This window comes from Nycticebus coucang, chromosome 10 (assembly GCF_027406575.1).
Source record: "Nycticebus coucang isolate mNycCou1 chromosome 10, mNycCou1.pri, whole genome shotgun sequence".
NCBI lineage: Eukaryota > Metazoa > Chordata > Mammalia > Primates > Lorisidae > Nycticebus > Nycticebus coucang.
In genome coordinates this window covers 105002972-105020165 of record NC_069789.1, presented here as the reverse complement: position 1 = coordinate 105020165, position 17194 = coordinate 105002972, and the positions used below count along the sequence as shown (strand labels likewise).

At 45.8% G+C, this 17194-nt stretch overlaps 1 protein-coding gene and 1 pseudogene across 6 annotated transcripts in view; both read right to left on the bottom strand.

The window, feature by feature from the left end:
* Window positions 1-17194, bottom strand: part of GON4L (gon-4 like) — a 107212-nt gene that overhangs the window by 88652 nt on the left and 1366 nt on the right. For 3 of the 6 annotated variants that reach the window (XM_053604692.1, XM_053604686.1, XM_053604687.1), the window contains exons 2-3: window positions 16753-16856; window positions 8657-9187 (exon numbers count right to left, since the gene is read on the bottom strand). In XM_053604692.1, coding sequence (XP_053460667.1) covers window positions 8657-9187; window positions 16753-16852 — 631 coding nt within the window. In that variant the 5' untranslated portion in view covers window positions 16853-16856. Of the gene's footprint in view, window positions 1-8656; window positions 9188-14452; window positions 14505-16670; window positions 16857-17194 lie in introns of those variants that run through there. The other 3 variants (XM_053604689.1, XM_053604688.1, XM_053604690.1) reach the window with 3 other exon arrangements.
* LOC128595763 (deoxycytidylate deaminase-like) lies at window positions 3951-5551 on the bottom strand (annotated as a pseudogene).

The following is a 17194-nucleotide window of genomic DNA, read 5'->3' as shown; positions in this document are numbered from 1 at the left end:
CCCAACCCCAGCCAGAAACTACAAAAAATAAAAAAAAATTCTCCTAAATCTACTCTCAAAGATCATCAACCTAGGGCTCAGCGCCTATAGCTCAAGCAGCTAAGGCACCAGCCACATACACCAGAGCTGCCGGGTTCGAATCTAGCCCAGGCCCACCAAACAACAACTATAACCAAAAAAAAAAAAATACGGGCAGCCGTTGTAGCAGGCAGCTATAGTCCCAGCTATTTGGGAGGCTGAGGCAAGAGAATCGCTTACGCCCGGGAGTTGGAGGTTGCTGTGAGCTGTGATGCCACAGCACTCTACCAAGGGTGACAGCTTCAGGCTCTGTCTCAAAAAAAAAAAAAATCATCAACCTTGGCTCAGTGCCCATAGCTCAGTGGGTAGGGTGCCAACCACAAACACTGGGGCTGGCAGGTCAGAACCCAGCCCAGGTCTGCTAAACAACAATGACAACTACAACAAAAAATAGCCAGGTGTAAAATAGCCAACTGTTGTGGCAGGCACCTGTAGTCCCAGCTACTCAGGAGGCTAAGGCAACAGAATCACTTAAGCCCAAGAGTTGGAGGTTGCTGTGAACTGTGACACCATTGCACTCTACGGAGGGCAACATAGTGAGACTCTGTCTCAAAAAAAAAAAAGAAAAAGAAAAAAAGATCATCAACCTTCAACTGTAACCTTTTCTCCGGCATTATCCTTATCTACCCTTTGCCTCTAAGTTTCAAAGTACCTTGTTCTTGAGTTCTCCTCCCTCCCCTTGACTTCTACTGTTACATCTTCAGGTGTTCCTTGTCTGTTATTTCCTAGCTCAAGCTAAGCTTGTCTTCAGTCTGCTGCTCTTCTCCCTCCATGACTGTTTCCATGGAGATCATGACTAACAGTTTGAACATTTTTAGTCCTTACCATCTTACCAAAATTCTTTTTTTTTAATTAAGACAGAGTTTCAGTATGTTGCCCTCAGTAGAGTGCCATGGCATCACAACTCACAGCAACCTCAAACTCTTGCCTCAGCCTCCCAAGCAGCTGGGAGCTGTGATGCCACAGCACTCTACCGATGCCTAGCTATTTTTTGGTGGTTGTTGTTACAGTTGTAATTGTTGATTGTAGCTAGCCTGGGCTGGGCTCAAACCCACCAGCCTTGGTATATGTAGTCGGCACCCTACCCACTGAGCTATGGGCACCATCATCTTACCAAAATTCAATCTCGGATTTCTATTTTTGCCTGATGACCCCATTTGTGACTTCACATACCCAAATCTGAACTCATTTTCAAACTCTCAGATACCTTCCCCAAGAAGGCATGTTTTCACTATACCCCAATTCAGATGTCTTCAGTGTCAGTTTCTGAGCAACATTAATTATTTCTTTGTAAAGTCTCTATAGTATGTATACCCATTCTTCTCCATCTATACTGCCAACATCCTATTCTAACCCTCTACACAGCCTTAAAGGGAAACCTAAGGCTGTCTAAAATCTGGATCTATGCTTTCTGTCTGAAGCGTTCCTACCCTCCCATACAAACGTAGCACTTCCACATGTTTGTAGAATATGCTATTCTACTTCCACGCCTTCTCCGCTCAATCTGTCAAATCCTGTGAATACTTTAAGCTCCAATTCCCAAAATCCAATTGATATGTACCACACACTCTAGCACTTAATCAGTCACACTGCTCCAAACGGATTATGTGTTTATGCATCTGTCTTCCCAATTAAACTACAAACTTCCCAAGGTTAGAACTATCTCTGCTGCTTCTTTTAAATGTCATATGATAAAGAAATCATATGTTTCAAATCAAAAACCAGAACAAAGGATTTTTATACTACTTTCAGATGTGATAACGAAGTTTGAAAAATAAAGCTAGGCATCGAAATATGTTTTATATGTTATTGCAATTATTTTGTAAAAGTACTGAACAGAATTTTTTTAAATTTTACAGATTACAATTTAAGTTGAATACTTTTTGTAGTCTTTTACCATTCAAGGAAGTTGTACAATACTACAACTATTGATACTACTGTTTAAAAACTTTTTGGTAGGGCCAGATGTGGTGGCTCACGCCTATAATCCCAGCACTCTGGGAGGCTGAACTGCTGAGGAGGGAGAACTGCTTGGGCACAGGAGTTCAAACCAGCCTAAGCAAGACCAAGACCATGTCTCTACTAAAAATGGAAAAAGTCAGGTGTAGTGGTGGGTCCCTACAGATCCAGCTAGTCAGGAGGGTTAGGCAGAAGGGTTGCTTGCTTGAACTCAGGAATTTGATATTGCTGTAAGCTATGACACCATAATACTCCAGCTTGGGGGACAGAGTAAGACTCTATATCAAAAGAAAAGAAAAAAGAAACTTGTTAATAATGAACAAAAATCTGCCTCCCTATAACTTAAAACCACTGTTCTCACTTTCACCATCTAGAATCTGCTTCGTCCTCTACATCACTATCCAAAACCCTCCCAAGTCACCCACTCCTCTGACTTCCAGACTCTTCAGAATACTCCAGGGGCCAGGCGAGGTGGCTCACTCCTGTAATCCCAGCCATTGGGAGGCTGAGGCAGGTGGATTGCCTGAGCTCACAAGTTCAAGACCAGCCTGCAGAGCAAGACCCTGTCTCTAAAAAACAGCCGGGCAAGCTTAGTGCCTATATCTTAGCGGCTACAGGAGCTGGAGGGTTCAAATCCAGCCCAGGCCTGCCAAACAAGAATGACAATTACAAAAAAATAAATAAATAGCCAGGCATTGTGGCGGACACCTATAGTCCCAGCTACTTGGAAGGCTGAGGCAAGAGAATCGCTTAAGCCCAAGAGTTGGAAGTTGCTGTGAGCTATGACTCCACGGCACTCAACCAAGGGCAACACAGTGAGACTAGTTTTTTTTTTTAATTATTTATTTATTTATTTTAGATTTTAACAAGACTTTAATAATATAAGAAACCAAATTACAAAATGCCCTAGAATGGAGAGTACAAAACCGCAGAGACAAAATAAAAACTCATGAAAATGTAAAAGCACTTTAAAAAGGTAATAATCTTTAGGATAGAGAAAGCATTTGCTCAGCAAAGGTACTGACCATGTTTAATAAAAATTAAATGATTAAAGACAAAGGCCCCTTAGCCGGGTGTTGTGGCGGGCGCCTGTAGTCCCAGCTACTCGGGAGGCTGAGGCAAGAGAATCGCTTAAGCCCAGGAGCTGGAAGTTGCTGTGAGCTATGTGAGGCCACGGCACTCTACCAAGGGCCATAAAGTGAGACTCTGTCTCTACCAAAAAAAAAAAAAGACAAAGGCCCCTACACAGGTGCTGGGGCTCTGTAATTAGGAAGGTAACATTTGTGTAGCTGATGGCACTAGAGCACAAATGAGTTCCAGTCACCAAGAGCTCACTTGCAGGACAGGAATTAATGGATTCCTGGTTGCAGAATGGCCTTGGAAATGAACCAAGCTGGCTTTCAGAAGAGAGGCAAGATGGTCCACAGGATGGACCCTGACTACAGGACGGATCCCGTCACCCACAAAACCCCAGCTGCCACCATAGCCATGCTGGGTCTTGGGGGCATCAAGAGAGACAGGCTGTCTTCATCTTCTCTGGGGACAACCGATTATTCAGATAAATGACAGGCAGGAGCTTCACATGACCAACAAAGCAAAAATACACCAAAACAGCAGGAGTCCCCATCCCCAAAGGGCTAATGTGCCCTCACCCTGTGTGACAGTAGGGTGGCAGAGACAGAAGAAATGTCCCTGGTTCCATTATGCTCATCACCTGTCATTACAGACATGCCATCCCATCTCGGGTTTTTTTTTTTTTTTTGTACAGAGTCTCACTTTACTGCCTTCAGTAGAGTGCCATGATGTCACAGGACTCACAGCAACCTCTAGCTCTTGGGCTTCAGCAATTCTCCTGCCTCAGCCTCCGGAGCAGCTGGGACTACAGGCGCCCGCCACAACGCCCGGCTATTTTTTGGTTGCAGTTCAGCTGGGGCTAGGGTTCGAACCCGCCACCCTCAGTATATGGGGCCGGCGCCCTACTCACTAGCCACAGGCACCACCCCCCATCCCATCTCAGTTTTAAGGGCAGGTGGCTGAGGGTGCGCCTCAACTCTCAGTAGCAAATGCATTAATATTGTCCCTGAGTCCTAATTTTTTTCCAAGGGCACTCACTACATGGCATGCTTCATTTGGGCCAGATGTTCAAATCAGTGCGTCTGCTCATCCCAGCTAAGAACAGAGCAACAATTATTTATTTGTCCTTCCTGAACATGCAGCAGTGAGGAGTGGCTGCTGGAAAGCAGCAGATGACAGATAGCTGAGGGCCCTCTGCCTCACCAACTCAGGCCATCAGGAGCAGGCACCTTTGCCCTAATCCCATGTGCTTGGCCACCAACAGGTTCTCTTATTTTAAACCCTAAACAAATAGTTCAAATAGATGTAGCTTCTGTGGGCAGAGAGTAAAGGAAGATTCAAGGGTTTATATTCTTAAATGTCCACTCTTGCTATGCTGGCTGTTATAGTTGTATGTGGCTTCAAGATGAAAGGCATGAGCAGCTCCTTAGAAGAAGATAATCCCAATCTTCTGGAGGTTTCAGGAGATGGAACTCACTGAGGCTTTTCATTTGTTTTGCTGTTAATTGAATCAAAGTCAATGATGATCTTGCTGCACTTTGGGGTGAATTTCCTGAATGTGACCCCAGCCATACTGAGCATGCGCCTCCCAGCTTTTGTCTGGTCATTTTCGTGGTACTTATCAGACATGAAAATAACTTCTTTAATACCTGCCTGGATGATGAGCTTAGCGCACTCGTTACATGGGAACAAGGAGACATACATACTGCAGCCCTTCACATCCACTGAGTTTTTGTTCATAATGACATTCAGCTCAGCGTGACACACATAGGGGTACTTGGTGTCCAGCCTGCTCTCCGCTGTCCTTCTCCACAACAGCAGGTCATCGCTGCATCCGTTGGGCATTCCATTGTACCCAATCTCAACGATCTTATTCTCTGTATTCACAATGTAGGCGCCAACCTGGGAATTTGTGTCTTTGCTTCACTGTGCTGATAAGAAGGCCACTGCCATGAAATACTCAAGCCATTCCAAATAATCATTACATTTTTTGCAAGAAGCTTCACTCACGTTGGATCTAGTCACAGGCCCTCCCGGGCACCCGCACGGCTCGCCATCCCACAACTCTGGCTCGCCATCCTGCAACTCCGGTGTGGGGCCCGCACCCCGCCCTCTCGCACAACCCCCAACAGGCTCCCAGGCCATGTCCCGCAAGGGGCTGCACACAGGCGTGGCCTCCAGGGACCGCGCACCGCCCCTAGGGCCACTTTAGCCCGCGGCCCTGCGCCCCGCGTTCGGGTGTACCCGCATAGCCGCAGCTGCAGGTGCGTCCCAGGCCGCAAGCTTGCAGGCCTGCCATCTGTGCAGTTGGGGCGGGAAGTGGGGCTCTATTTTTTTTTTTTTCGTTTTTTTTTGAGGCAGAGCCTCAAGCTGTCGCCCTGGGTAGAGCGCTGTGGCATCACAGCTCATAGAAACCTCCAGCTCTTAAGCTTAGGCGATTCTCTTGCCTCAGCCTCCCGAGTAGCTGGGACTACAGGCACCCGCCACAACACCCGGCTATTTTTTGTCGCAGTTTGGCTGGGCCGGATTCAAACCTGCCACCCTGGGTATATGAGGCCAGCACCCTACTTACTGAGCCACTGGCGCTGCCGGTTGAGACTAGTTTCAAAAAGAGAGAAGAAAAGGAAAGGAATGGAGAGAATAAAGAAAAACTTTCATTTCTCTGTTCCTTATGTCTGAATGCATACTCAAAAAGACCAAATCTTAAGCACTTTCCTCAGTAAGTGGAAAACAACTATCAAAATAATAAGTAATTTTAGCCGGGCGCGGTGGCTCACGCCTGTAATCCCAGCACTGTGGGAGGCTGAGGAGGGAGAATTGCTTGAGCTCAGGAGTTTGTGACTCGCCTGAGCGACAGTGAGACCCCGACTCATGAAAAAAATGGAAAAACCTAGCCGGGTGGTGAGCGCCTGTAATCCCAGTGGCTTCCGGAGGCTGAGGCAGTGGGGTGCCCGCAGCCCGAGTCTGAGGTTGTGGTGAGCTACCATGCCCACTGCACTCTGCTCAGGGGCATAGGGTGGGACCCTGTCTCAACAACAACAAAAAAATAATAATAAGTAATTTTAAAATAATCAGTATTTGTTCAATTCATGTAAGTATCTACTATGCGCAGGACAATGTACTATCTAGTTTTATTTCATATTTATGTGGTCAAAAGTGAAGTCCATATAATTAGCAAAATGGCACAAGCTATTTACCCTTTTTATTCTCTAAAAGAGTTAACAATGAAAATAATTTATATTCCCAGCGGTACCCGTAAATCAGTGTGTAGGGCACTTGCCACATATACTGAGGCAGGCGGGTTCGAACCCGGCCTGGGCCTGCTAAAACATACAATGAAAACTGCAACAAAAAAATAGCCCCGGGTGGCACCTGTAGCTCAAAGGGGTAGGGCGCAGGCCCCATATGCCAGAGGTGGTGGGTTCAAACCCAGCCCTAGCCAAAAACTGCAAAAAAAAAAAATAGCCCGGTATTGTGGCAGATGCCTACATTCCCAGCTACTTAGGAGGCTGAGGCAAGAGAATTGCTTAAGCCCAAGAGTTTGAGGTTCCTGTGAGCTGTGACATCATAGCACTCAACCAGGGCGACGGCTTGAGACTATCTCAAAAAGAAAAAAAAATTTGTAACTCATAATAAACCTGCTATTTCTCTCTACATTTCCAGATAAAATGCAAATGTCCCAGAATCAATTACACAACCTATTAGGAATGAGGTAGTAACTACAGAGCCATGTACTATGGCTATGTCCTTGTGCTATGACAAGAGCTAATTCTACAGAAGAGTACTTTTCTCCAAAAGACTTTTCATCTTTGACATGTTTCATTCAACTCTTCTACCATTTCATCTGTTTTCAAACACACTAAAGTCAAAAGCATGAAATTCGGCTGCATAAACACACAATACACATCATTATCAACACAGTACATTAACAGTGGAAAAACTACTTACTGAGAATGAACTAGAAAGACAAAGAAAAAACAAGTGGGCTTACAATATAGCAAAAAGGAAAACATTTTAAAAGTTAGTCAATGTGGGGCGGCGCCTGTGGCTCAGTGGGCAGGGCGCCGACGCCATATACCGAGGGTAGCAGGTTCAAACTCGGCCCTGGTCAAACTACAACAAAAAAATAGCTGGGCTTTGTGGCGGGCACCTGTAGTCCCAGCTACTCGGGAGGCTGAGGCAAAGGAATCGCCTAGGCCCAGGAGTTGGAGGTTGCTGTGAGCTGTGTGACACCATGGCACTCTACCGAGGGTGACAAAGTAAGACTCTGTCACTATAAAAAAAAAGAAAAAAGTGTGACAGGCGCCTGTAGTCCCAGCTACTTGGGAGGTTGAGGCAAGAGAATTGCTTAAGCCCAAGAATTTGAGGTTGCTATTGAGCTGTGACACCACAGTACTCTACCAAGGGTGACATAGTGAGACTCTGTCTCAAAAAAAAAAAAAGTTAGTCAAAATGAATGAATAAGAGGCTCAGTGCCTATAGCTCAGCAGCTAGGACACCAGTCCCATACACCAGAACTGGTGGGTTCAAACCCAGCCCAGGCCTGCCAAACAATAATGACAACTACAACCAAAAAAATAGCCAGGTGTCGTGGCAGGCGCCTGTAGTCCCAGCTACTTGGGAGGCTGAGGCAAGAGAATCACTTAAGCCCAAGAGTTTGAGGTTGCTGTGAGCTGTGAAGCCACAGCACTCTACCAAGGATGACATAATGAGACTCTGCCTCAAAAAGAAAAAAAGAAAAGAATAAGAAAAACTTATTACCTTTTCTTTTTTTTTTTTTTGTAGAGACAGAGTCTCACTGTACCACCCTCGGTAGAGTGCCATGGCGTCACACGGCTCACAGCAACCTCTAACTCTTGGGCTTACGCGATTCTCTTGCCTCAGCCTCCCGAGCAGCTGGGACTACAGGCGCCCGCCACAACGCCCGGCTATGAAAAACTTATTACCTTTTCTAAAGCATAAATATATTCTGCTTAGCAATTAAAATGACTGTCAACTACACACAGAAAACTTTCAACATCTAAGCATGAAAAACAAAACTCTTCACAGCCTAAGCACTATCTATCACTCTGAAATCATCTTTCCCTTGTCACACCTCTTCCACCTGAGTCCTTCTGTGCATGCTGCTCTGGGCCAAAGTGCTCCTGCTCCCTTCAACCCACCCTTCAAGTATGAAGGGTTATTCATTTCTATAAAGGCTTTTCCCAGGTCCCAGGCAACAGTCCTTCCCTTTAAGCTGCTGCCAAATTACAACAGAGAGTAAATCTCTCCAGATGTGCAGAATAAAAGAAGCAAGAAAACAAAGGAATACAGTAGAAGATCAAGGGAATGAAAGAGGAAAAGAAAGTCTCTACCCATTCATAAAGTTCACTGTTGACCTTTTAAGCCCTGCAGTTTCTTTTTTTTTTTTTTTTTTGCTGTTTCAATTCCATAACAAACCACAACCCCCTTTCAGAAATACTACTCTGTAAAGACATTACAGAGAAACCAATGGCAACATAGTATTGACAAAGAAAATGTAACCTAGAGACCTTTCAGATCTTACCTCCTTCTCCCTTCACTTCTTCACTTGGCTCTCCTGAAAATGACCTCTTTACGATAGCATGATCACTTCTGTCTTCTTGGGTAACTGGTCCAGGCCTGAGTGCAATTTTCTTCCCTCTCCTTGAGCCAGTGACCTGGAGTTTTCCTTTACCAATGTGTATGTTAAGGGGGTAGGAAGACTCCGAGGAAGGTAGGGTACTTCCCTGAGAGATGGCCAAATCCACAGCTTCCAAAACTGGCACATTTGTGTCCTGCATGAGCATCGTGGGGTTCACAGATGTATCCTCCATACCAAGCTCATTTCCTATATCCTGCACAGATTGTACTTCGAAGTCTGCAACTCTGCCATGACTTGGACTCCAGGATAGTGACACTGACTCCAAGTCTTTAACCTGGTCAGATTCTTGCTTAGCAGCTGCTTCTAGGTTTATGTTGTCTTCCTCCTGGTGTTCCTTATGCTGTGGGGACTCTGTCACTGTAGTTCTTCTCTTCTTACAGGGCAACATTTTAAAAGTCCCACCTTTGTTCCATCCTGAAAGGATAAAAGCAAGTTCTTATCCTTCATTTTAACTAACAGTAATAACATTTACTCAATTATCTTTTCATTTATTCATGTTCAATCATGGCACAGGTGCTCACACCTGTAATCCTAGCACTATGAGTGGCCAAAGGGGGAGGATCTCTTAAGCTCAGGCATTCAGAACAGCCTGAGCAATAACAAGCCCCCCTCTCTACTAAAAATAGGAAAATCAGGGCTAGGCACCTGTAGCTCAGAGGCTAAGGCACCAGCCACATACACTGGAGCTGGCAGATTCGAACCCAGTCCAGGGCCTGCCAAATAACAACAGCTACAACAACTACAACAACAAAAATAGCCAGGCATTGTGGCGGGCGCCTGTTGTCCCAGCTACTCAGTAGGCTGAGGCAAGAGAATTGCTTAAGCCCAAGAGCTGGACTCTACCAAGGTGACATAGTCTCAAAAAAAAAAATAGGAAAATCTGGCAGGCATTGTGATAGGCACCTATAGTCCCAGGTACTCAGGAGGCTAAGGCAGAAGGATCCCTTGAGCCCAGGAGTTTGAGGTGGCTATGAAGTAGGCTGAGGCTACGACACTTTACCCAGGACAACAGAGTGAGATTGTGTCTCCAAAAAAAAAAAAAAAAATGGAACACAATACTTTACACCAAACACACAATTTCACCAGCACATTGTACCCCTTGATTGCACTAATGTACACAGTTATTTAACAATAAAAAAAAAAAAAACACAATTTCTCATTAAGTGTAAGATGAGAGACAATGGTTAGAGTGACTGAGTTTAAGTCCCAACTCCACTGCTCACTAGTATGTTACCTCCCTAAGCATCTGTTTCCTCATTGGAAAAAAATGATTATTCTTATCTCACAGAGTTGGTATAAGAATTAAATAGTATGGGGCGGTGCCTGTGGCTCAGTTGGTAGGGCGCCGGCCCCATATACCGAGGGTGGCGGGTTCGAACCCGGCCCCAGCCAAACTGCAACCAAAAAATAGCCGGGCGTTGTGGCGGGTGCCTGCAGTCCCAGCTACTCGGGAGGCTGAGGCAAGAGAATCGCTTAAGCCCAGGAGTTGGAGGTTGCTGTGAGCTGTGCGAGGCCACGGCACTCTACCGAGGGCCATAAAGTGAGACTCTGTCTCTACAAAAAAAAAAAAAAAAAGAATTAAATAGTATGATTAATAAGTGTTATTATTATTATTACCATCAGGGAAGTAGTCTAGCATGATAATGAGAGTAAACTGTGGACCAACGTGGATTTGTTTCACAAGTCAGCTCTCTCCAGGTTTGTGACCTTGCCAAAATTACTTAAACTGAAGCTCAGTTTCTTCAGCTATAAAATTAAATAAAAATAGCATCGTCGGGTGGCGCCTGTGGCTCAGTGAGTAGGACGCCGGCCCCACATGCCGAGGGTGGCGGGTTCGGACCCAGCCCTGGCCAAACTGCAACAGAAAAATAGCCGGGTGTTGTGGCGGGCGCCTGTAGTCCCAGCTGCTCGGGAGGCTGAGGCAAGAGAATCGCGTAAGCCCAGGAGTTAGAGGTTGCTGTGAGCCACGTGACGCCACGGCACTCTACCCGAGGGCGGTACGGTGAGACTCTGTCTCTACAAAAAAAAAAAAAAAATAGCATCATCAGGCTTGGCACGTGTAGTTCCGAGGCTAGGGCGCCGGCCACATACACCGGGGCTGGTGTGTTCGAACCCACCCAGGCCTGCTAAACAATAACAACTAAAAATAACAACAACAAAAAAAATAGCCAGGCATTGTGGCGGGAGCCTGTAATCCTAGGGAGGCTGAGGCAAGAGAATCGCTTAAGCCCAAGAGTTTGAGGTTGCTGTGAGCTGTAACGCCACAACACTACCAGAGGCAACATAGTGAGACTACGTCTCAAAAAAAAAAAAAAAAAAGCATCATTAGCTAGCAAGTGGTCCATGAATGTCTGCTATTGTTTTCATAAACAGGTATTTCCATTAATAGAAAAAATCCAAAAGCAAAATGTGGCTGTTTTAAAATGCTAGAAACTGAGGCCAGGTGCGGTGGCTCACACCTGTAATCCCAGCACTCTGGGAGGCCAAGGCAGGTGGATCACCTAAACTCACGAGTTAGAGACCAGCCTGAGCTAGAGTGAGACCCTATCTCTAAAAATAGCCAAGTTTGTGGCTGGCACCTGTAGTCCCAGTTACTTTTAGGCTGGGGCAAGAGAATCACTTGAGGACAGCACTTGTGGTTCAGTGGGTAGAGCACCGGCTCCAAACACCAAGGGTGGTGGGTTCAAACCCGGCCCTGGCCAAACCGCAACAATAACAAAAAAATATATAGCCAGGCGTGGTGGTGGGCACCTATAGTCCCAGCTACTCGGGAGGCTGAGGCAAAAGAATTGCCTAAGCCCAGGATTTAGAGGTTGCTGTGAGCTGTGACGCCACAGCACTCTACCAAGGGCAATAAAGTGAGACTTTGTCTCTTAAAAAAAGAGAGAATCGCTTGAGCCCAAGAGTATGAGGTTGCTGTGAGCTATGACTTCACAGCACTCTACCAGGGACGAATAAGTGAGACACCGTCTCAATAATAAATAAATAAATAAATAAAGCTAGTAACTGTCTAGGCACTGGAGGATCCCTTAATCTCAGCAGTTTAAGACCAGCCTGAGCAAGAGTGAGACTTAAGGCTGGATGCTTGTTGATCAGTGGTTAGCATGCTGGCCTGTGCACTGGAGGTGGCAGGTTTGAACTCAGCCCAGGCCTACTTAATCAAGAAAAAAAGGTGAGACTAAAAAGAAGTCTACTAAATGAGGTGGCGCCTATAGGTCAACAGAGTAGGGCACTGGCCCCATATGCCAGAGATGGCGGGTTCAAACTCAGCCCCGGCCAAAAACTGGAAAAAAAAAAAAAAAAAGTCTACTAAAAATAGAACAATTAGCTGGTGTCCTGGCTGGCATCTATAGTCCCAGCTACTCAATAGGCTGAGGCAGGAGATCACTTGAGCCCAGGAATTTGAGGTTGCTGTGAGTTAGGCTGAGACCACAGCACTCTAGGCTGGGTGACAGAGCAAGACTCTGTCTCAAAAAAAAAAAATACTCATAACAGAAATCTTGTGTTGAAACAATAGATAGAAGACATGTACTGTTCTCTGCATGATGTTACTTCTTAACTCTTGGCTTCGATTCTAGTTATCACATTTTAATGGCAATACTGACTTAAACTGGATATCTTCTTTTCTGTTCTTTTAGCACCTGTTTGCAAACCTCTTTTATGTTACTTATCACTTTTGTATAATAAGGGTCTCTATGTCTGTCTCTTTCTCATCTCCCTCCTCCAAAACTATGAGCTTTTTGAGCCAAGCGCAGTGGATCACACCTGTAATCGTAACACCCTGGGAGGCCAAGGCAGGAGTTGAACTCAGGAGTTCAAGACCAGCCTAAGCAAGACCCCATCTTCACTAAAAATAGAAAAATTAGCCAGGGTGTGGTGGTGGGCACCTGTAGTCCCGGCTCGGCAAGATGATTGCTGCGGCAAGATGATTGCTTGAGCCCAAGAGTTTGAGGTTGCTGTGAGCGATGATGACACCATGGCACTCTACCCAGGTGACAGTGTGAGACTGGTCTCAAAAAAAAGAAAAAATTCAAAACTATGAGCTTTTTGAGGAAAAAGACCCTTTCTTTTTTTTTTTTTTTGTAGAGACAGAGTCTCACTGTACCGCCCTCGAGTAGAGTGCCATGGCGTCACACAGCTCACAGCAACCTCTAACTCTTGGGCTTACGCGATTCTCTTGCCTCAGCCTCCCGAGCAGCTGGGACTACAGGCGCCCGCCACACGCCCGGCTGTTTTTTGTTGCAGTTTGGCTGGGGCTGGGTTTGAACCCTCCACCCTCAGCATATGGGGCCGGGGCCGGCGCCCTACTCACTGAGCCACAGGCGCCGCCGGAAAAAGACCCTTTCAACTAGTACCTGTAATATTAAGCACTATCTGGCTATTGTTAGATTCTCAAGAATGTTCCTGAATAGGGCGGCGCCTGTGTGGCTCAGTGGGTAGGGCGCCATATACTGAGGGTGGTGGGTTGGAACTTGGGCCCTGGCCAAAAATTGCAACAAAAAATAGCCGGGCATTGTGGCAGGCACCTGTAGTCCCTCCCCCCGCAGAAGAGGCTGAGCAAGAGAGTCACCTAAGCCCAGGAGCTGGAGGTTGCGATAAAGTAAGACTCTGTCTCTTAAAAAAAAAAAAAAGTTCCGGGTGGCGCCTGTGGCTCAAAGGAGTAGGGCGCCGGCCCCATATGTCGGAGGTAACGGGTTCAAACCCAGCCCCGGCCAAAAACTGCAAAAAAAAAAAAAAAAGTTCCTGAATAACGAAAAAGTGAAAGACGGTTAAACAAATTATTCTGTGCAGCACTTGGACCAAGTGTTAAGCATTACTTAGAAACCGACTGCATCTTATTACCCAGGGAAATTTCTCTCTCATAAATAGGTCCAAGAACGAAATAAGCTGCCTTGTGTTACATCGCTGGCAATGTTCAAAGTCTGAATGTGCACTTATCCAGGTACTACCCTGTTTCCCCGAAAATTAAGGTGTGCTCCCAAAGATGCGCTAGGTCTTATTTTCAGGGGACGTCTCATAGGTCCTGTAAGTAGGTCTTATTTTCGGAGGATGTCTTATTTTCGGGGAAACAGGGTAGATGAAAGCTTGGCCTAAAGAACTGAAAAATACCACGTATCTTAAGTCTTACGTGTCTGATCTATATAACCTAAGTTTTAAATCTCCTTAATTCAGTTTCTCCAGGACATCAGGGGAAATTCCCCTTTCCCCCCCAATCAATGGATGCCCTTATCTTGGTAATTAAAACTTAGTAAACACGTGAACATTCTGTTGATTCCTGTGAGGAAGGGTGGTGAGTGGAAAGAAGGAAAAACAAAGAAAGCCAGCTGCTATTCAAAGTTAGCAGCGTGCAGAAACCGGCCGCGGCCAACCCAAACACAGTAACAACGCGAAGAGTCGGCTCCTCTGGAAGCTGGAGTTGGATCTACGTGGTGACCCAATGTCAGTGCGGAGGCCGCCCCGGTGCGGCCCCTCCTGGGAAAACGTCTGCAAAAGGGGTCCTGACTGCGCTTTCCACAGCGGCGCCGAGCACCGGCTTAAGTCTCCACGCCCAGCTAGACACCTTCGCACTACTTCCCTCCGTCCTGCGCCCAACGCTCACCCTCCGACCCGACCCCCTCATCCCGGACTTCTTCACCCAAGCGTCCCAGCTCTTCCCGTCCCACCGCGCCCGACCAATACCCTCAACAAGCCGGCCTGATCCCGCGGAAACTCGGCTTCGGCACCACCGGAAGTCAACTAACGGCAGCGAATGGCGTGCGCGCCCCCGAGTCGCAGTACGCCGCGCCTCGGGGCGTCAAGGAGCATGCGCCAAACACTGGGCGCCATCCCATTTAAGGACCTTCTGAAGCCCCAGCTAGTATGTCAGTTACTGGCAGAAAATTTAAAGGCAAATTTACTTCTTTTCTCTGCTACTGGTACTGTCCTAACTCAAAACCAGAAGGTTGAGATTCAGTGATTTAGATTGCCACCTCGAATATTTCTCGACAAAGGGCCAAGAAAATGGAGAATTCCTAAACTTTCAGAAAGAGAAATCTCTAGGTTTCTGAATAAAGCTAAGGCAGTCTTGACTCACGCTATAGTAATCATTAACATACGTATAATATTCTGAAGTTTACAAAATGCTCTCACATTCTCTTAAGTGAATTGGCCTTCACAACAAATCCTGTGCGACAATGGATATTATTATATCATCTTCCAGTCTGCACAGGACAAAGTTCTGGCTTAGCTAAAGAGGTTATTTTACAAAGGTATGCAGCCATCAAGAGAAATCGAGAATCGGGTATCCTAACTCCAGCTTCTCATACATTGACCCAGTGCCCAAGAAGGTGCCTGGCGCTAGTTGATGCTCGATAATTCAATATGTTTTTTTGTTTGTTTGTTTTGACAGAATCTCACTATGTCGACTTCAACAGCTCACAGCAACCTCAAACTCTTGGGCCCAAGAGATTCTCTTGCCTCAGCCTCTGGGACTATAAGCACCGCCACAACGGCCGGCTATTTTTTGTTGCAGTTGTCATTGTTGTTTTTTTAGCAGACCCGGGCTGGGTTCAAACCCACCAGCCTCGGTGCATGTGGCTGGCACCCTAACCACCGTGCTACAGGCGCCGAGCCCAATACATGTTTTTGAATGAATGAATAAATTACTCCTAAAACCATATTCTTTTCATTTTTCTAGAAGGACATAACGTCAAAGCTGTAAAAATATATTCAGTTCCCTCACTAGTGAACCAACAAATACTTATGCATTTGAATTAATCCTGTACGTAAACAGAATCCCACAGGATAAAACTATCCACAGGAAAAGTATTTAAAAATAAAGGGTGTTGGCTCCACGCCTGAAGCTCAAGCGGCTAAGGCGCCAGCCACATACAACTGAGCTGGCAGGTTCGAATCTAGCCCGGGCCCACCAAACAACAATGATGGCTGCAACCAAAAAATAGCCGGGCGTTGTGGCAGACGCCTGTAGTTCCAGCTACTTGGGAGGCGGAGGCAGGAAAATCACCTGAGCCCAGGAGTTAGAGGTTGCTGTGAGCTGTGATGCCACAGCATTCTACCCAGGGGGACAGCTTGAGGCTCTGTCTCAAAAAAATAAAATAATAAAATAAAAAAGTTTGGAGGCTTGGCGCCCGTAGCACAGGGGTTACGCCACCAGTCACATACACCAAGGCTGGCAGGTTTGAAACCTGCCTGGACCAGCTAAACACCAATGACAACTGCAACAAAAGATAGCCCGTTGTTGTGGTGGGCGCCTGTAGTCCCAGCTACTTAGGAGGCTGAGGCAAGAGAATCGCTTAAGCCCAAGAATTTGAGGTTGCTATAAGTTATTATGCGACAGCACTCTACCGGGGGTGAAATAGTGAGACTCTGCCTCAAAAAAAAAGAAAAGGGGGTGTGTGGAATTGATGTAATCATGGCTATAATAGCAAGGAGTCCGATTGTAACCTGCATCATATTAATTCTCCCAAATAGCAAGGAAGTCTCCAGAAGTTTGGCGTTTCTTTTGTGCCCTCCTTTTGGGGTACAGTATACACAGTTCTTTTAGGTTTCCATGCTTCTCTCTATCTCTATTTCTATCTCTCTTTCCCCCATTCCCCCCAGCCCCAAAACCCCAAGCACTTGAGGCTTTTGGAAAAGAAATGTTGAACATAATTAACTTTGACACTTCTCATTGGTCTTGTCTTTTCTTTTTTCTTTTTTTTTTTATTTTGGCCGGGGCTAGGTTTGAACCCGCCACCTCCGGCATATGGGACCGGCGCCCTACTCCTTGAGCCACAGGTGCCGCCCCTTTTCTTTTTTCTTTTCTTTTTTTTTGAAACAGAGTATCACTCAATCGCAGTGAGTAGAGTGTCATAGCTCACAGCAACCTCAAACTCTTGGGTTCAAGCGATCCTCTTACCTTCATCTCCAGAGTAGCTGGGACTACAGGTATCCACAAGGCCAGGCTACTTTTTCGATTTTTAGTAGAGAAGGGATCTCACTCTTGCTCAGGCTGATCTCAAACTCCTGATCAAGCAATCCACTGGCCTTGGCCTCCCAGAGTGCTAGGATTACAGCGTGCACCACCATTTTCGCCTTCATTATTCTTTAAAAAAAACAAAAACAAACAAAACTTTGAATTTACATACCATAAAACCCATCTGTTTTAGGTGTATAATTAAGTGATTTTTAGTGAATGTTCAGCGTTGTGAGACCATGACCAGGTTTGGTCTTTAATTAAGAGTTTCTGAGGTTTAAGAAAGTTTCCATGATAACCATTAGTAGTCTCAGGCATGCATAAAAATAATGGCAATTAATACTGAAATTCGAAAACAAAAAAAGAACAACAAAAAAAATACTAAAATCCAAGCAGTATAGCATTTTGTTTTTCCAAAATTGTGGAGCACAGAAGCCAGAACATTTTTAGGCTATAGACCAGGAAAC